General features: G+C 56.6%; 2 protein-coding genes across 2 annotated transcripts in view; one reads left to right on the top strand and one right to left on the bottom strand.

Moving 5' to 3' along the window:
* STAB1 (stabilin 1) overlaps positions 1-15,074 on the top strand; it is a 61,965-nt gene extending 46,891 nt beyond the window's left edge. The window contains exons 43-69 of the mRNA XM_075513641.1: positions 683-756; positions 1,106-1,180; positions 1,768-1,887; positions 2,895-2,942; positions 3,069-3,152; positions 4,076-4,222; positions 4,390-4,527; positions 5,224-5,283; positions 5,389-5,565; positions 6,114-6,200; positions 6,696-6,842; positions 7,013-7,078; positions 7,650-7,866; positions 8,528-8,677; positions 9,519-9,623; positions 10,074-10,181; positions 10,382-10,575; positions 11,243-11,387; positions 11,871-12,004; positions 12,353-12,518; positions 12,754-12,860; positions 13,090-13,209; positions 13,627-13,779; positions 13,901-14,020; positions 14,251-14,397; positions 14,678-14,854; positions 14,941-15,074. Of these exons, the coding sequence (XP_075369756.1) occupies positions 683-756; positions 1,106-1,180; positions 1,768-1,887; positions 2,895-2,942; positions 3,069-3,152; positions 4,076-4,222; positions 4,390-4,527; positions 5,224-5,283; positions 5,389-5,565; positions 6,114-6,200; positions 6,696-6,842; positions 7,013-7,078; positions 7,650-7,866; positions 8,528-8,677; positions 9,519-9,623; positions 10,074-10,181; positions 10,382-10,575; positions 11,243-11,387; positions 11,871-12,004; positions 12,353-12,518; positions 12,754-12,860; positions 13,090-13,209; positions 13,627-13,779; positions 13,901-14,020; positions 14,251-14,397; positions 14,678-14,854; positions 14,941-14,991 (3,317 nt within the window). The 3' untranslated portion in view covers positions 14,992-15,074. The remainder of the gene's footprint in view (positions 1-682; positions 757-1,105; positions 1,181-1,767; positions 1,888-2,894; positions 2,943-3,068; positions 3,153-4,075; positions 4,223-4,389; positions 4,528-5,223; positions 5,284-5,388; positions 5,566-6,113; positions 6,201-6,695; positions 6,843-7,012; positions 7,079-7,649; positions 7,867-8,527; positions 8,678-9,518; positions 9,624-10,073; positions 10,182-10,381; positions 10,576-11,242; positions 11,388-11,870; positions 12,005-12,352; positions 12,519-12,753; positions 12,861-13,089; positions 13,210-13,626; positions 13,780-13,900; positions 14,021-14,250; positions 14,398-14,677; positions 14,855-14,940) is intronic.
* A 2,678-nt stretch (positions 15,075-17,752) lies between these two features.
* Positions 17,753-18,716, bottom strand: part of NT5DC2 (5'-nucleotidase domain containing 2) — a 29,194-nt gene continuing 28,230 nt past the window's right edge. Inside the window, exons 13-14 of the mRNA XM_075514226.1 lie at positions 18,622-18,686; positions 17,753-18,117 (exon numbers count right to left, since the gene is read on the bottom strand). Coding sequence (XP_075370341.1) covers positions 17,856-18,117; positions 18,622-18,686 — 327 coding nt within the window. The 3' untranslated portion in view covers positions 17,753-17,855. The remainder of the gene's footprint in view (positions 18,118-18,621; positions 18,687-18,716) is intronic.

Genomic DNA, 18,716 nt, shown 5'->3' with positions numbered 1-18,716 from the left:
TGTTCATCCAGTGATTATTTCAAAGCAAGTAATTTCTGACTGATCGTGATTCAACTGTCCTTCTGCTTTTTGTTGAGGTGTACGCGCACAGATGTGTTCGTGTGTGCATACGTACCTGTAGGTATGTGCTCAGCATTCTCCCAAGTCATGATCACTGAAGTGGTCATCACTGTCCCAGCACAGTGCCACCCGAAACTGGGCAGAGAGCCCACGCTGCCCTTGGTACCTGTCTTGCTGGATGGCCTCAGACCAGTGTTTTGGCCTCAAACCAAAAGAGCCCTGAGAGGTTTCTTGCCCTGATGCATGTCGTGGAGAGGTCCAGAGACAGAGGGCGAGAGCAGTCTCCCACAGTGGTGCTCTGAGATGAAGATGGAGCTGTGGGAGAGTCCAGTCCTCTCATATCCTTTAAAGCACACCTAGGCAGGCGTGGGATTTTCTGTGGGCAGATTTATCACAACTCAGAGACTCATGTCACACAATTTATGACACACAACTCATGTGGCAGGAGTAGAACTTGCAGTTGTACCCTATTCCTTTGCTATCACAAGTCACTTTTCCACCCAAACGTTTCCCAAGCCGGGAAGGTCCTCCCTGTTGCTTTCCCAATACCTCTTTGTGTCACCAATTCCCAGCTGCCTTGAGCAGCCCCCAGCAATAACGTGGCCTTGTTGTTTCGCTGCAGAAATCGATCTCTGTCTCGAAAGCAATGGGGGCTGCCACACCAATGCAGAGTGCATTAAAACAGGCCCAAGGAAGGTGAGTATGTAAGATGGATTTCAGGGCAACATTTTTATGGAGGTTGTCACAGCTGTGTAATTCTCTTAGAGACAATCCTTTCCATTGCAGTGCGCTGCCTTGTGCTTATTACCTTCCACATAGAAAAGTTGCCTGGGAAGGGCATGAAAAGATTGCTGTTTCTTTAAAAGCAGATGCCTTCTGTTGGCCGGAGGCTGGAGGCAGTCTGGGTTCTATTTGTTGTTGACACAAGCACAGTTATTCATGAAGGTAGCGATGGGTGCTATACCACATGCTTTCCATCCAGCTCAGCCATTGTGTTTTCTTTATTGGGTCCAAGTTTCAGACTTAGCATCTGTTCTCCCTCCAGGTTGCCTGCAACTGTCTCCCTGGTTACAGTGGGGATGGCGTGAGCCAGTGCAACCCCATCAACTTGTGTGAACAGGTATGTCTGCATTTTGCTCTTACCAGAGGTGAAGGCCACAGCCTTGAAGTTCCTTTCTCCCAACAGTTAACAGCAAGAACAGGGTTAGCCTGCTTGTTTAGAGCTGGCTGTCTTGCCTTTTCATATACCGAAGGGATTTCCTGGTGTGTTTGGTTTCCATTGCCTCTCACCAAGTATGTCGGCCACCTGGCACTCCCTCTTGTGGGAGAAGCAGCGTGGAAACAGTGACACAGGGTTGGAGGCATGTGGGCTTGTTTCTTTGCATCCATTTTGTGTGGGACATGCTCAAAAGCTTAAGAGTAATCTGTGTTTGCGGCATCGCTGCCATGTCAAAATGTCTCTCTGAATCATGGGTTTTGTCATCACTCTGGGTTCCAAAGTAAGGTGCGAAAGTCTTGTTTCATGGGAGGATTTGGTGCTGAAAAGCCCTTGAGGATTTGGGTGAGGTTTATTCTAAGGCACTAGACAGACGGGAGGAATGGTTTCCTTTCCACTGGGCTGGGCGTAGTTAGCAGCTCCCGCATGCAAGTGGCAATTCAAATTGTTGGTGATGCCCCTCCATGCAAGCTTTTTGCTTTTCTTGCTAGAACAACGGAGGCTGTAGTCCATTTGGGCTCTGCAAGTACACGGGCCCTGGCACTCGCAACTGCTCCTGCTCTTGGCACAGTGTTGGAGATGGCTTCACCTGCCATGGCAAAGTGTATCAGGTGAGAAACATGCCCAGCATCTTTTGTGTTTGGGCCCCCTGCCCTGCAGCAAACCGTTCCCTCCCCTCTGAGTGTAAGCTGCAGGTGAGGAGGTCTGTAGTGTCATATCGACGTGTGTGTGGTATAGGAGTGGAGACGGGTGCTTTGAGGCAAACTATCTGTAAATCACAGGTGTATTTGGTGTGCCAGCTGTGGGAGAGAATCACAGTAAAGTGACTTTGCTCCAAAGGGAGTCATGATGTGAACACTCTGCTGCTCTGTCAGCAACATTGGCCATACCTCCAAGGTGCTGTTTTCTTAATGTTACAAGCAAATGGGAGTAATTTTTTTCCCCAAGGGAACCCATTTCTCCCAGTCTGTGGGATCAGGGTAGGTGTCCCCTGTGGCCATGCCAGGGCTTGGGATCCAGTCTGGAGGCAGCAGTCTATCTCCAGCTCTGTTGCCAATACAACAGCTGTCCTTGGGCATGCTGGTGACCTTTTCTGGTAGTGGCAAATAAAAGCTGTCATCCCCACAGCAGATCTGGGAGACGAGATGGACTCAGTTCTGTGCTTCTGCTCTTACTGAAAGTTAGTGTGGTAAGGAGAGGGGGTTTGCCCTGCCAAGCCTCTGGACAGCATCCCAGAACTGGTAGTGGCAGCACAGTGAGGTTAAAGCGGAGGTTTTGTGAAGCACTCGAGGTGTCCCGTGAGCACAGGGGCAGTTAAACCTATGAGACAGCTGCTGCAGAAGCAGCCAGCTTTCATCTCTCTGTCCGCTCCATCCTGCAGCATCTGCGATGTGAATGGTCCAGGCAGAGGCCACTGCCTGCTTTGTAACCTCCATGTCATCCATGCCCGCAGTGCTGGCAAAGGAGGGAGGGAAAGATCACTGTGGTGTGTCAGGAGAACGGGTGTCTCATTGGGGTAGGAGAGTGACCTGGAGTGTAAGGAGCAGGTCACCGTGCTGGCTATTGAGGAGCAAATGGAAGGCATTCTGCTAACACCAGCTGTTTCTCTTTGTTTAAGGAGCTCGGAAGGATTGAAGACGCATCCATGTTCTTTAAGATGATACTGGTTGGTGACAAACAGCTTTGTCCTTGTCTCTGTGCAGTAAATCCCACTTAGGGTTTTCTGCAAAGGGTCTTGCTAACTGGAACCGTGTTTTCTGTTTCCCTTCCCACAAATGCTCTTCTACCACAGGCAGAAAACATCAAGGAACTCAGTGGGGCAGGGCCTTTCACTGTCTTTGTCCCACGGACAGATTTCATAGGAAACACCACAACGGTAAGTGTCCTCCCATCCCAAGCGCTGTCAGGTGTTTGGCAAGCTCCCGTCATGACAATGTCCCCTCTGGGGCTGTTCTGCCCAGTGAATTGAAGAAAAGGGGCTGCACTGCAGAGGGTTATAGGCATCCCCCATTCTCCATCAGTGTAGCAGAGGTTTAGATGCTGGCTCAAGACAGAGACAATCTGGGCAGGGGTGGACATGGCTCCTGTTGTAAGGAGACCCTTACTGGAGCCCTTGCCTCGTGGTCCTCAGAGGCACTGTGCCAAATCAGTGATGCGTGGTGACTTTCGTTACCCATGGCTGTTAGGGGCTGGTAACAGCAAGGCTTCACGGCATCTGCGATGAAGACCTCTTATTCCTGCTCTGTGCCCCAGGTCCTGCCATTCTGCCTCCATTGGTCTCTTCCTTCTAGTCCCAGTAAGTGGGATGTCTGGGGCAAGTGGAGACATGAGGGAAGAGAGATCCTTATTCATGACCCTGTGAACCAGACAGGTTCTTGACCAACAGCTTTCCGGTGTCGGTGTAATGGAAGATCCTAATACCATCTCTCACAAGTCCCGTTGTGCACCTTCACACCACTAGTCCCAGCCTTTTTCCCATGGGCCCTCCCATCCACCCAGTAAAGGAACAATTCCCAACAACCACGTATCCCAAGTGTCACTTCCTCAAGGCCAATGTGGTCATTTGTCCTCCATCAAGGGACCTGAATGCTCATTTTGTCAAGCTGGTTGAAATTTCCCAAAGCTCTCAAATGGTTTTGTGCGTTCTCCGTGTTTTGGGGGGCTGGCTTTCCTGCAGGCATGGGTCAGAGGGGGCTTGGGCAATCCAGGTCGCCTTCATCGGATCTGCCTGCCCCCTCCCCTTCCACCCCCAAGGCAAAGTGCCCCCAGTGTGATCTCATTCTTGTTTTCTCTCTGTAGTTTGAGGAGTGGAGGAGCAGAGGTCTCCTCCGGGACCTGCTTCGCTACCACATGGTGGGTTGCCAAAAACTGCTGTCCAGTGACCTGGAAGCCCAGGAGTCCCTTACATCTTTATCTGGCCACAAAATAAAGATCACAGTGAAAGAGGTAGTTCTCTGCCACAATTCCTTTCCCTGTCCCACTTGGCAGGATGTCACTTTTGCTGTCATTTGAAGGCCACTGTGGTTGTGGCAAGTGACTTGTCTAGGGCCCGCAGGTGGCTTACAGGGCAGTGCTGGGGGTGGGAATACCTCATCGCATCCCTTCTCTCTCAGAATAGCATCTATCTCAATGAGGAAGCCAAAGTGGTCGTGAGTGACATCATTGGCGTGAACGGGGTCATTCATTTCATCAACAAGATCCTCATTCCAAGTGACCTGGCGGGCCGTAACATTTCCTCAAAGATCTCATGGGTAAGCCTGAGGCAGTGACTGTGCCCTGATAACTGCTGTGGTGAGGACAGGGCTCGGATCTTTCTCCCAGCAGCTCTGATAGTGCTGTCCCTGATAAGCCCTTCCACCCACACCCTCAGCCCAAGGCCTCGTGGGGTGCTCTTCCTCCCTGTTCCTAGCTGTGTAGGGGATGTCTGAGGGCACGGATTTGGCTTGTGAAGGTGACAGCATTTGTGGCATAGCAATATTTGGGACAGAAGGAGCTGTGATTCATCACTAGGGAACAACAGTACTGGATGTAGGCAGGGGGATCATGTCCCATGCCAACCATCACAACCATCACACTCCTTTTCCAGCGCAGAGCAGATTGCAGTGCGAGATTGCCAATGTCTCTCTGGTACTCCTCAAACAGGTGCTTGGAGCTTATACATCCTGCATTTTACAGTAAATAACACATTTTCTGTACAGCACAACAGAGTGCTGAAATTCATCCCAGCTCCTGCCATAGCAGCATCTACCCAGGATGAATCAGAAAAGCAGCGGCTGCTGAATGCTGGCTCTCGCCAGGCCAAATCCATCAGCATGATGGTGACAGAGATAAACTTGTTGTGTTTAGCTACTGTAGTTGTTAACCGTCTGGTTTCTCCCTTGCATTACTGCTCCAGGTCCTGGAGGGGGACCTCTTAGTGATAATTATTTGCTTTCTTCCCTCTGCAGCAAAATATCACGGAAGTGGCAGAGGCCTTTGGTTACACCATTTATAGCAAGCTGCTGCAGGTGAGCGACCTGACTCCTGCTGCTCCGTGGGGAGGTGGTGTGTACATGTGCATGTTCAGTTTTGGCTTGTGGCTTTTTCTTTGCATCCCCTCTTATCTCGGACAGGACGCAGAGCTGCTTCCACTGGTTAGTGACCCCCTGCATAGACCATTCACCATGCTGTGGCCCACAGATGCTGCATTTAACGCCCTCTCGGAGAAAAGGCAGAAGTGGCTGTACCGCAGAGAGCATCGGGATGTGCTGGCCTCCTACCTCAAAGCGCACATGATCAGGGGCACAAAGGTAAATGTGACAGCAAACAAGCTCGTGCCTCCTGGGGCCACCTGTGGTGCCACCACCTGCCTACAGTTACGCCAGAGCTACCTTGCCAAATATTTTGCTACTGTAGAACATGCAGCATATTAGTTGTCTTGAGAAGACCCAAAGCTGTTTGAGCATTTGAGGCAACTACTGCTTCATCATGAACCTCTGGTGCAGTGTGGCTGAGCTGAAACCTTCTGTCATCAGCTTCTTGGGGAGGCCACATCACCACCAGAGTGTCAGTGCAAGGCTCACAAACAGGCTCTTGTCTAAAGGGGTGACGAACAAGGGAAGTCCAGCTGAGCAAAGCCAGGGTCTGCTTACGCACACTGGTCTCTCATTGTTGAGGAATCTGGGACTAATCCAGCATAGTTACGCTGTTCCACCCACACCAGCTTCATGTGCTGCCATGTCACACTCCCTCTCAGTGTGGCTGCTGACCCCTGTCCTCGCCAGGCACCATCCTGTTAGAAGTATGAACTGCCAGTTTTGCCTGTCTCTCCCTTCACGTTCTTCTTTTTCCCTCTTAGATTGTTGCTGGTAACGTGCCGCAAGTCGAATCCATACGGACCATGCACGGCTCCACCGTCTCATTCAGCTGCAGCAAAACCCATGTGGTGAGTGATGGCAATGCTGGGCTTGGCTTTCCACTGAGCAAGTGTCCCTGGGCATAGCCACGGGGCAACTGATGCTCTGTGTTGGTCACCAGCGGGAAGTGAACACAGAGTTGGGGTGCTTGGAGGCTGAGACACTCCATTCCGCTGGCTACAGCCGAGCCTGTAGAGAGGCTCGAGGCTCTGTGGCCAGCTGGCAGGAAAGTGAGGAGGCACGTGGTACCTGCACACGCACTTCACGATGACCAGGTTGCAAAGCCAACCACATGGTGCCATGACCTTTATAGAGCATGTATTGCATGGACAGAGGCCATTTCTTAGGAGAAATGGCCATGAAAAGTGGCAATTGGAAAAGGTGGTCAAGGACATGAGCACAGAGATTTTGCAGAGTTCTCGGGGTGATTGAGAAGTCATGGCAGCCAAAAAGGGCAACTTTTGGATGATGTAGCCAGGATGTAGGATGTGCCAGGATCACAAGTTGCTTTCTTCAACTGGTAGGGAGAGCTTCTGGTGGGGAACGTTGATGCCACCATCATCCAGAGGCACATGGAATTCAATGGGGGCATTGCTTATGGCATCGATAGACTGTTGGAGCCACCGGATCTGGGATCTCGGTGTGATGAGTTCATCTTTGTTGAGCTGCAGGTGAGCACTTGCGATGAGGCCAGTGAGGGTCTGTGCCTCCTGTGGAGCCCCATGCCTGGGAAGAGGGATGTCGGGAGGGCTTGCTGCTCTTCCTCGGCAAAGATCTTATCAGCCGAGAGAGGCGGAAGCACATATTGAGTTGTTGTGAGGTTTCTTTCTCCCCTCCACAGGGATCTAGAGAGAGCTGCGGACTCTGTGGCTTCGAGCCACCCTGCCCTGCTGGCTCCGTTCAACGGGTAAAGCTCACAGCTTTGTCACCAAGGAGGCCTGTTACGGGGCTGATGACAATGCCCACATGCCCCTCCCGTTTTAGCAGCAAAATGAAGGCACACCTGCATGTGGCGAGTCCCTTGGGTCGGTCGCATTGTCCATGCCTTGCCCCAGGTCGCGTGCTCCCGTAGGGCAGGAGCACCATGGGGTCAGGGGCTCCAATGGTCTTTGCTTGGTCAATCCCCATATGGGTGACAGCAGCTGCAGGGGTCCCTGCAGCAGCACTGGGGGCTTGTCTGGGGGCTTTATAGCAAAAGAGCTCAGCCTGGCTGCTCGAGATGGATCAGGGATCAGATGGTGAGCAGCCTGGGGGGGGCAGTGGTGGTACCCCACTCTGACTGCATGGCCCGTTGTCTCTCTCTGCTAGGCTTCTGGCATGTCCCTGGGGTACATCTGTGGCCCTCTGTCACCAGCCCCATCGCATGTTAGGAAGCCTCTGTCACTTGCCATAGAACTGAATGAGTGGCACAAGAAAAGTCAAGGGGAGACGTCAGTGACCAATGTGGCAAACTCTGTGTTTTGCCTGTTTCCTCGCAGGGGGAAACCAGGCGCTGCTACTATTATGGAAACCAGCTGTTGAGAAACACTTTTCTGTTTCACCGTAACTCCCTGTTGCGGCCGTCCTGGCCACGCTCCCCGTGGGACACCTTCAGAAGGCGCTGGGAGCCTCCTAAGCGAGGCTGCAAGAGGACCTGCGTTTCCACCCAGTGGGTGCCTCAGTGCTGCGCGAACCACTATGGCCGTGACTGTCGGGGTAAGGAGCCGCGCGACCCTTTCCCGCCTCGGCCCTTTCTTTTGTGGGAAGGTGGCATTACTGGTTCAGCACAGATGTCTGGCGTCCATGAATGCGCTTCCCTGGAGAAGGGTGGGAAAAACCCCAGGCAGGGAGCCCCAGGCTGTAGAGGGTGCAGGGAACGATCCCCTGGAGTGTGTGTGGATGGTATCATAACAGGGAATTCCCTTTCCTTGGAGAACTGCTTGTCTCCAGGGAGAGCCCTGGGCACAGGGCTGCTGGGGGTGGCCGTCAGGCACGTCACTCACACCTAGATGTTGCTGATGCTCAACCATTACCTGGCATCTGCTCTCTGTGCTTCATCTGTGGGCAGCTTTCATGTCCTTGGATGAGTCTGCTGCCAGGTTAGCATGGGGCAGGCCAGCACAGACTCGGCACATTGCAGCAGGTCTTCCCAGGCTGGAAGCTATGCCAAATTTGTCCCTGTTGCCCCTGTTCCTAAGGTTTATTGTCACGGGATGTCCCCAGCACTCACTCCCTAGACTGCCGAGCCGGGTAGTCCGAGCACCCCGTAAGCTCACGTGGCACCTGGTGTGCAGGCTCTGCACGGGGCAGTGAGGGGCTCCCCCCCAGCACAGGGTCACTTTGTCACTGCAGCCTCACTAAGGTGCCCCATTTGCAGCATGCCCAGGAGGGCTGGAGGTGCCATGCAGTAACCGTGGTACCTGCGACGACAAAATCGGTGGCTCGGGGAGATGCAACTGCAGCCAGGCTTTCATTGGGACCAGCTGTGAGCTGTGTGCGCCGGGCAGATACGGGCCAGACTGCCGAGGTAAGACTGCTTCTGCCTGTGGGGTGGCAGCAATGCGGAGGGTTTGTGCAGAGGTGGGTGCGGCGCATGGTGCTACTTGGAGAGGGGGTGGGTGCAGGGCTGACCTCTTCGCAGCATGGGAATAAGCGCTGCCACGTATGCATCAGTCCCACCAACGCTCAGGTCAGACCTCTGGGGCTGCGGCCCCCCGTGGGCTCTCGGCAGGGCAGCTGTTTGGGCAAACATAGTTTGCCATCTCAAACTGCTCCAGCTGTACTTTGAGAAGGCTGGGTGGCTCCTGTGCTGAGGTCCCAGGGTCAAAAACCCCTTCTCATTTGTCATGCACAGCTGAGAGCCCCAGTCTGGCAGAAAGCGTTATGACACATTTTGGGCTGGGGGACAAATCCGTAAGTCGTGATGAACCCTGTACAGAAAGAGCATCTCCTGGGACATGCTCAGCAGGGACCTGTGCCCCTGTGAAGCAAAGGCCAAGGGAAGGGAAAAGGAGTTCTCCGTTCCCCCATCCCAAGCTGGGCTTTACAGGGTCTCCAGGAATGTTTTTGAGGGCTGTGTGGTTGCAGGGGCTCAGAGTGAAAAATACATCTCTAGAAATGCCCAGGGGAGGGGAACGATGAGGGTTTGTGCATGCAGAGAGGCTTCCCCTCCTCCGTGAAGGGTGCGTGTTGCAGGGGGGCCAGGGCTGGCAGCGACAGGAAGGGATGTGTGCGTACTGCCGTGCCTGCCTTCATGCACTGCCCACGCAAGCCACGGTTCTGTCCCATGGCTGTCCCATGGCCTGAGCGTGGCCTTTCACTGCCACCAAGGCAGATACCGTGACAATGCTTTTACCCATTCCTCACAGAGTGTAACTGTACCGAGAACGGCGTGTGCAACGGAGGACTGCATGGCGACGGCTTCTGCTTCTGTGCCGAGGGCTGGACCGGAGACCACTGCGAAATCAGACTAGGTGAGGGATGCCAAACCCCGCCACCCACTGTTCTCTGCAACTCGGTGCCATGCAGACTCTTTCCCAGCAGCTGGATGGTTCAAGCAGCCGCTCAGAAATACCTCCAAAAAAGAGCCCTCAATTGCGGGGCTCATTCTGAGATCTGGCCCTTGCTGTTGAATTTCACAAGGGTTGGGGTGGTGAGGAAGAGGAGGAGGAAAGCTGCGCTTGATCATGAACAAGTCCTTGAGCTCAGAGGTGCTCCACGAAGAGCTTGAGGGTGAGCTGAAGGCCTGAGGCTTATCTGAAGGAGTAACGGTCCTCTGGGTTTGGGCGAGGCATCTGCAGAAAAGCACAGGGGGAGAGGGGGGGCAGCACGGGACAGGTGGCCTGGGGCAGAGGCTGCTGATGGCAGCCATGCCCATGTTGCAGCTCTTGGATCATTCTGACCTGTGTGCGTTCTGGTTTCAGTCACAACGCCCACCTGCTCTCCACCGTGCCACCCCCAGGCCGTCTGCCGCTCCGGCAACCTCTGCGAATGCAACCTACACTACGAAGGAGATGGGAGAATGTGCTCAGGTAGGGGGGAGCCACGAGGGGCTGGGGTGGAGGGGGGGTGAGCGAAGGAGAAAGGAGACAACGTGGCAAGACAACAGGTGACCATGTCCTGAGCAGCTCTGTGGAGGATGGCCATATCAGTGGGATGACTGGCAGGACAGACAGACCACCAGGACACCTAACAAGGTATTTTAGTTAGCCTAACACTTTTATCCCTGCAGTGATCGACATGTGCAGCCAGGACAACGGGGGGTGCGCCAGGCACGCACAGTGCACGCAGGTTGGTGTGAACGTCTCCTGCGCTTGTGCTCCTGGGTATGGAGGCGACGGCTACGTCTGCGACCCCATAGACAGGTGCGCGGACGGTAGGAACGGGGACTGCAGCCAGCACGCCAACTGCATCAGCACCGGGCCGGTGAGTACATCCCCCAGGTCCGGGGAGATCTGCGTGCTTGGGAGAACAGCGCAGGTGGCTGCCGTGGGATGCTTCAGGCTGCTGGAGCACAGCGATGTGACAGTGCCCCCTGTTACTGCAGTCCCCAGGCCTGCCCCTCCTCTCCAGTCCCCTCAGCTATTGCGCTCTTCCTGCAGGTCCTTACTGCCAGAGGGGCCATGGCATGATGGTCCTGGTGATGTTACGCTGAGGCCATTTTTCCCCATTCCTCTGTCTGAGAGGCATAAGCTGTGTCAGTTGTGGCATTTCTGGACTGTTTTGGGGGCTCCGGGATGGTCCTTTGAGGATGATGCTGGCCATTTTTGCAGAGGAACCAGAGTTGCTCACTGCAGGCCAGAAGATGGGACTGGGAGCATGAGGTAGTGCAAGAATCACAAGCCACATACCTCGAAGCTCAGCTGTCTTTCAAACAGCATGTGACAAAGATTCAGTGTGACAATTTTTGGTTCGTGTACAGTTGGATGTGGGGGGGTAGGACAGAGGCCACGTGGCCTTTCATAGCTCTGTCATAGGCAGGCTGTAGAGGCATTCTGAAGACTCATCCCCATCTTCACAGGGATACAAGGATCCCCAGCTGGCATCTGCATGTTTGCATTCACACAAATGCCATCCTTCCTTTGTGCTGCAGAACGAGCGGCGCTGTGAGTGCAAGCGGGGCTACGTCGGTGACGGGATCCAGTGCCTGGAAGAGGCTGTGCCCCCCACGGACCGGTGCCTGGAAGACAACGGGCAGTGCCATCGGGAGGCCATTTGCACCGACCTGCACTTTCATGGTGAGTGTGCTCAACCCCACAGTGCCAGGGATGATGTTCCATGAAGAGGTCACACTCCCTCATCCTTCACCTTCTGGCTCGGGCATCCCTCGGGAGAGCTGGAGGGTGGGGCAGCCAAGGGGCCGGGGACTTGTCTCTGTAGCTTGGTCGGGTTTTCACGTTCCCCTTTTCCCCTACATGTCATACGGGGAGGACAAGCCATCCTTGTCTGCTCCTGTGTGACGTGCGAGACGGCCTCTGGTGGGATTACACTGCCAGTAAGCACTGACTCCCTCGTGGAAGGCGAGAAGCTCAGAGGAAGCCATGCTGCATCCCATCTTGCCCTCACTTGAGCATTGTCCACATCCCACCCTCCTGTGCAGCACAGAGCACCCTCCACTGGCGGCACTGTCTGTACTTACACCGGGGACCCACGCGACTGCCCCAGGGAGGCTGCTCGCTCTCTATACTGTACTGATGCTCCCTGGCCTTGGTATTTTGCAGATAAGACTATGGGCGTATTTCATCTGCAGTCACCCCGAAAAAAGTATGACTTCACTTACGAGCAGGCTCAGAAGGCCTGTGCCGCAGAAGGCGCTTCCCTGGCCACTTTCCGGCAGCTCTCAGCAGCACAGCAGGTCAGGGCAGGGATGCAGAGGTCGGGCAGGGACTGGCTCCATCACCTTGTGGGGTGGGGACGTGCAGTGCTTCTCCCTGGGCCCAGGCCAGCGGTAGCGAGCCCGTGACATGTGGGTGGGTGACCCCTCATCCCCTCGGCCAGGCCCTGTTTGCTCCATCTACATCCATGACACCAGGAGGACTGGTGGGTCTTGCCAGTCACATTGGGATGAGACCTCCGGCAGTGCCCAGCCCTCTAGGTGTTGGGGGGATGTCGGATAAGGCTGCACGATGGGAGCGTGCATCAGGGCAGAAAACCTGGGCCTGAGATACTATTTTTAATCTAATCATTCATTTTCCTCTTCTAGATGGGATTCCATCTGTGCTTGGTGGGTTGGCTGGACAATGGCACAGCCGGATACCCCACGGCCTACCCCAACCCCAGCTGTGGGGCTAACCGAGTGGGCATCGTGGACTATGGCCCCCGAAGCAACCTGAGCGAGACCTGGGATGCGTTCTGCTACCGGGAGAAGGGTGAGTGGCGCGAGCACATTTCCTAGGGACAGTCCTGTCAGGCACGAGAGGTGTGTCGGGGCAGCAGGCAGAGAACTGCCCTTGGAGCATGAGGCATGGGCAAGCAGGTGCATCCCCCTCTCCCCACACCCACATCAGGAGGGAACATGCTGGGGGGGTATCCAGAAGTCAAGGGAGAGGTGGTCAGTGTAGCCAGCAGTGGCGAGTTAAGTCGCATCTTGGTGTTCCTTTGCAGATCTGACTTGCACCTGCCGTGATGGGTTCGTGGGAGATGGGTATTGGTGCAGCGGTAAACTCCCCGACGTGCTTGCAGACCACGCTCGCTTCTCCACCTTCTATTCCGTAAGCGATGCTCTCCTGGTTCTTTTGTGTGCCAGCAGCCAGCAGCAAGGAGGAGGGAGGGATCGGCCGTAAGAGGGAGAAGTGGTGCTTTGGTCTGCATGCAGGATAGCGAGTACAAACACAGAGGCATTTTCTTTCCAGGGCTGGGGGATGTTTCCTGGACTGGGAAAGGTAACAGCATTGAGCTGCCGGCAGTGTGCTGATGGGGAAGATCTCCCATCTTTTCCAGATGTTGCTCGATTTTGCCAATGACACAGAAGAAGGACTGGATTTTTTCATCTCTCTGTCTGATGACTCCGCTCCCAAAACTCTCTTTGTCCCTCTGAATTCTGGCTTCGCGGACAATGAAGTAAGCAAGCAGGGATGAGTGGCCACTCGAGGGCGCATGGAACGAACTATCAGAGGCCCAGAGGAGAGCAGGAGTCCGTCAAAGCTGGCATGATGATGATGTGAAATAGAGTCTGGGGAAGGAGGAGGAACTGAGGTCAGAGGGGACCGCTGGAGGTCTCTAGCCCAGTCCCTCACCAGAAGAGCCATTTGGGTCAGGTTGCTTAGAGCCTTCTCCAGTTGAGCTTTGACTGTTTCTAAGGATGGCAGTCCCTCCTTCTCTGCATAGTAGTTTTGTGCCGTGTTGCCCATGAATTGAGCTGTCTTGTGGCCATGGGAGCATCTGGGCTTAGGCTAGGTGGGGGCTGCATGCAGCAGGAGGGAAGGGGTGAGAGCCAGCTCAGCCGTTTCTCATCCCTGCTCCCTGTTGCTTTTTCAGACGCTGACAGGAGAAGAACTGAAGCTCCATGTGTCGTCCAGCAACGTCGTCCTCTTCAGCTTCAACCTCACAACAGGCACCATCATCCCCTCCCAGTCAGGATATGACCTCCATGTATCAGACCTCCCAGTGGACAACAGTACAGAGCACGCAGTAGGTTTAACCTCGGCAGAGGTCAACAAACCCCCATAAGTTTTCACCACATCTCTTTTGAGACAGGGAACAAGGGGGAGGCTTTCTGGTCGGGTGACATCATCTCCGTCCTGTGCTGTAGGATGCCAAGGGGATCAATGACACGATGATTGTGGAGTGGGACATTGTAGCTTTCAACGGCATCATTCACGCGATTGCAGAGCCGCTGAGGATCCCACCGCCCGTCGTTCATCTTGGTCAGGTGAGTGTCTGAGGGCACGAAGCGGAAGGAAAGTGCTGGAACAGCTGGCGCCAGGCCTGGGAAGGGAACCCAGACCGAGTCATCCCCAGGACTGGCCTCGCCCTCTCTGCTCTCCCGGCACGGCTCGTTTCGGCTGGGCTGCCCACGGTCACGCCGGGGAGGCGCAGCAGGGCGGCTGTGCGGGAGATCCCAGCGCTCTGCCCTAACCGGGCCGCCGTTTTTTGACGCAGGTGAACGGCGTGGCGCGGGTGTCGGGCTCCGTGGCCACAGGGACGTTGTCAGCGCTGTGCTTTGCGCTGGCGCTGGCTGCCGGTGCCGGCGTCGCCTATTACTGCGTGAAGAGGCGGCGGCGGGAGGAGCAGTTCGGGTACTTTCAGGTCGGTGCAGCCTGCGGGCTGGGCAGCGGCCTCTCGGGGGAGGGCAGGTGGATGGAGTCCGGGGAAGCACGGACCCTCTGTGCTGTGCCCTGAGGGGCACTGGGGGCTGTGGCGGGGGGCAGCCACGCGTGGGAGAGGCGCCCGCAGGTGCGGTGTGCCGTGGGAAGGGGGGGCCGAGGGCCGGGCCCACCGCGAGGGGCGGGCAGGGGGTGGGCGGGGCGCGCCTCCGCCCCAAGCCCCGCCCCCGGCCGCCCCGCCAATCCCGCGCCTCCCCTTCCAGGCGGACCTCCGCGCGGACGAGGAGGAGGAGGAGGCGGCGGCGGCGGCGGGGCCGCAGCACGAGCGCGCGCGCCCGGAGGCGGGACCGCGCGCCGCCCGGCCCCGCCCCCAACGACCGCTCGTCGCCATCCCCAACCCGCTCTACGGCGGCCACGCCCCCGACTACGAGCCGCTGCACGTGAGCACCGCCCCGCCCCGCCCCGCCGCCGCGCGCTCCCGCGCCGCGCGCTGACGCCGCTCTCTCTCTCTCTCTCCCCCCCGCAGGACTCGCTCCTGGCGGACGCCTGCGCCGACCCCCGCGGCCGCCCGCAGTGAGCGCCGCGCCCGGCGGCCCCGCACGGCCCGGAGGGCGCCGCGAAATAAAGAGCTCCGCGCCACCGGCTCTGCCCGCGCCTGCCGCCCGCTGCTGTGCTGTCGGCGCGGCTGTGCCCCCATCCTCGCTGCCCCCAGCCACGGCCTCCCACCGCGCACCCCGCCGGTACCTGCCGCCCGTCAGCCCCGCGGCAGGCGCGGTCTCGGGCCCGCTCTCGCCCCCAGCCCAGCGCCCGTCCTGGCTGCTCCCGCCCCACGCACGGCCCTGTACGAGGTGCTGCCCGCCAGAGCCGTGCCCCAGCCCCCAGTTAACCCAACCGCGGGGACGCGCGGCCACCCGCGCCGGCACCAGCAGTCTTGGCGCGGGACAGCCCCGGGGGAACGCCAGCCCTCACGCTCCCCCCGTGGCCAGGTACAAGGCCCATCCGTTAGTCACCACCCCGGACACCCGGGTGCTCCCCTGCCTGCAGTACGGCCGTAAGGGGCACAAACCACTCCGTGCTGGACACCTCAGGCCTGGTCTCTCAGACCCCCGCCCCAGCTGCACCCCAGGCTCTTGGTCCTGTACCGGGAGCTGCGCCCCCAGGGCAGGCAAACGAACAGAGACAAGCACCACCCCTGTCGTGAGCTGGTTAGTCAGTTAGTTACTGCATGCTGCAGACTTTAATTGAGCCTTCACAGTACACACAGCACAAAGATATCAGATGCCACATGCAGAGACTACAACCATTTGATTAGCGCAGCTACGTTAACAGCAATCGTTCAGCAGTCTCGACAATCACTGAGTCAAGAGCAAGGCGTTTTGAAAGGCTGGCACATAGCACAAAGACAAGGCAGTGACACACCAAGACAAGACAGTGACACACAAGTGACAGACTGACGGGCCAGCCTGGCACACCGCTGGAGAGGAACATGCAGGAGAAGAGGGGTGGGTGGGTGGGTGTGTGTATGTATGTATGTATGTATGTATATCTCACTGAGGGCTGCTGACACTTACACGTACTTCACTGCCTTTCTCTGAGGAGTTTCCTGGCAGAGGGTCCTCCACACTGACCGGGTTCCTCTCCCTCGGTTGCCCCTCACATTGACAATTGCCCCATGCAGCAATTGCCGCAGCCCAGTGGTCACAAGCCACCCGTGCCTGCCCCCATGCTAATCCCCCAGCCTTCCCATAAACCCTTACCCGTCACACAGACACACGGTGCATACTGAAGACCCATCATGCACACTCTGCGGTAGCTCACCCATTCCTTGCCTGCTCACGGCCAGCCCCAGCACAAGAAGTGCCTCCATTCTCTGTTCCCTTTCTCTCCTGTCACCTCAACACTGACTGCCCCCGCAAGCGAGCTGGTACTGTCACCCTTGTTACCATCAAGGTGGTGCAGCAGTGAGGGGAGGAGGCAGTGGACCAAGGCAACCAACATCTCCAGAGCCTGCACCAAGAGCTCTGCCTTCCAATGTCCTCTGACTGCCCCTACATGTCCATCTCCAGGGAGAGCAGCCACATTACTCATCTCCTGCCTGCTTTGAGGCCCTCGCAGACCACCCCACCCCCCTGGGATGCCTCTTACCCCTTCATCCTGTAGTCATCAGCTGCCCACACACTCAGCTTTCCAATGGCATGACATGCTCCTGTTACCCAGGGCCAGCCAGCATCAGGGTGGCACAAACTCAACACCGCCTACCCACCTAACTGCCCCTTCACCCCTCCCCAACGCCCTGCCTGTCCCTCTGGGCAGTCAGAAGCCTGGCCAAGAACTGAGCATGGCCCCGAGCTGAGTGAAGAACCTACTTTCTGCCCCTCACATCCCAAAGCTGCTTGGACCTGCCCGGGCCTCCAGGCCATCACTCTTGTCCCCTCTTTCCTCTTCCTCCTGCTCAGGAGGCACTACAATGCTTTGCATGGCCACACTCCCCTTTCTAACCCAGCACACCCAGCAGCACTTCACCCTCACCCCCACCCAGGCCTTCCTCACCAACCCCTCCATGCACCTTAGGACACATCTCTGAAAGACGGGTGGAAGGCCACCACCTCTGCTGACAACCCTGCACCTTCCCTTGAAAGGCTGAACAGGTCCCAACAGACCATACCGCATCAAGTGCCAAAATACTGATGTCACATGGCACCAAACCCCAAAAAATACACTAAGCTCACTCAAAAGAGAGGCATGCCCCCAAACACTTGTTTTTAGGCCTTCTGGCCTACTCCCACCCAGCTCTCACACAGGACTTCCCCATCCTGCACATTTAACTAACAGTTACCTACCAGAGGCACCAGCTGGACCCACCCCAGCCTGGCAGAGAGCGGGATGGGGCTGAGGGGGCTGATGCCAGTTCTGGATAGGTAACACTGCTGCTGCTCTGTCATCCTTGATGCATTCACTGATGCGCTTCACTGACTGCCCAGCTGGCAACCTTGTCCCCTCACTGTCCACCTGCAGAATCACTCCACAGTTCCCAAGGATCTGGGGCAGATACAGACTTGACACACCTTGTCACACCTCATGTGGGATTCTGCGTTCACCAAGCACCAGTGACTCAGGACTCCAGTTCTGAGCCACTTCTCTGGGTACAGAGCAGGGAGCGGCAGCTTCCCAGCACCAGCACTGGCTCTCCATCTCACCTGCCCCTACAGAGGAGGCCCTGCGGCTCACTTACAGTCCAGAACAAGCACCCATCCTCCATCCAGCCTGCAACGCACCTCAGGGAAAGGGATGGAGCCAGTGAAGGGGAAAAAAATAAACACGCCATCTACACACATCCGTAAGTGTCAAACGCCCTTTAGTGGTAGACAGAGGTGCTGCTGGCCCAGCAGCCCGCCCCACGTACAGCCTCGCACTGTGCTGTTGCCCAGAGTACCTGGCCCTTCACCGGATATGCACCATCTCCTCCAGGAAGGGGGTTTTCATGCAGCCTGTGCAGAGCTGATCCATCCAGAGCGGAGCCTCGTGCTGCAGAGGGGTGCGCCGGGGATAGAAGGTGAAATTCACGTCGTAGTTCAGCAGGCAGCTGATGGATGCCATGTAGATATCAGAGAACCGCACCAGCCGTCGAGAGAAGTACGTGGGGTTGTGGAAGGTGCGGAAGATGCTTCCAAACTGGGGGTTGAACAGGTTCTTCGTCAGCGACCTGAGAGGAAAGATGGTGCTCTGTAGATAAAAGCCATGGTCACAGATTCTTCCCCCCCTCCAACCCCTTAGCCCTGGGCCACCGCACTCCCAGAAGACATTTTGGGATCACCCTAAGTGATCCCCAGGCTGGGATGCAGACCAGTCGCTGCGCAGTGAGACTGCGATGAAAATTCAGTGCACACTTACTCTTCCTTGTTACCATACCTGTTACGGGCAGGGACCCCCCCGCAGTGCCAGGAGCTGCAGTAGCAGACAGCCCGTCAACCCCCCCCCCAGCACTGGGTGACACCACCTCCCCTTTCCCACCCTGCCTTCAAACCAGTCCAACCTCCCAGGCTGCAGGACTGCACTGCTGCTTTCCCTCCCCCCACCCAAGCGACACCAGGGAGGACCATGGGCCAACAGCTGTGGCACCACTGTCCCCAAAACAGGTTACAAAACAGACCCAGTGCAGGCCTGGGAGCCTCCAAGACCCCTCATGAGCGAGGGGGACAACGCTCACCTGATCTCCTGACGTTCCTTCATCCACTCCAGCAATACTTGCTTTGACTCTGCATCCTGATACATCTGCAAAGACAACAGCAGAAAGCACCACGT

The sequence above is a fragment of the Mycteria americana genome, chromosome 11, assembly GCF_035582795.1.
Source record: "Mycteria americana isolate JAX WOST 10 ecotype Jacksonville Zoo and Gardens chromosome 11, USCA_MyAme_1.0, whole genome shotgun sequence".
NCBI classification, from domain to species: domain Eukaryota; kingdom Metazoa; phylum Chordata; class Aves; order Ciconiiformes; family Ciconiidae; genus Mycteria; species Mycteria americana.
Note: the sequence above shows the minus strand (reverse complement) of the source record. Positions and strands in the feature narration are given on the sequence as shown.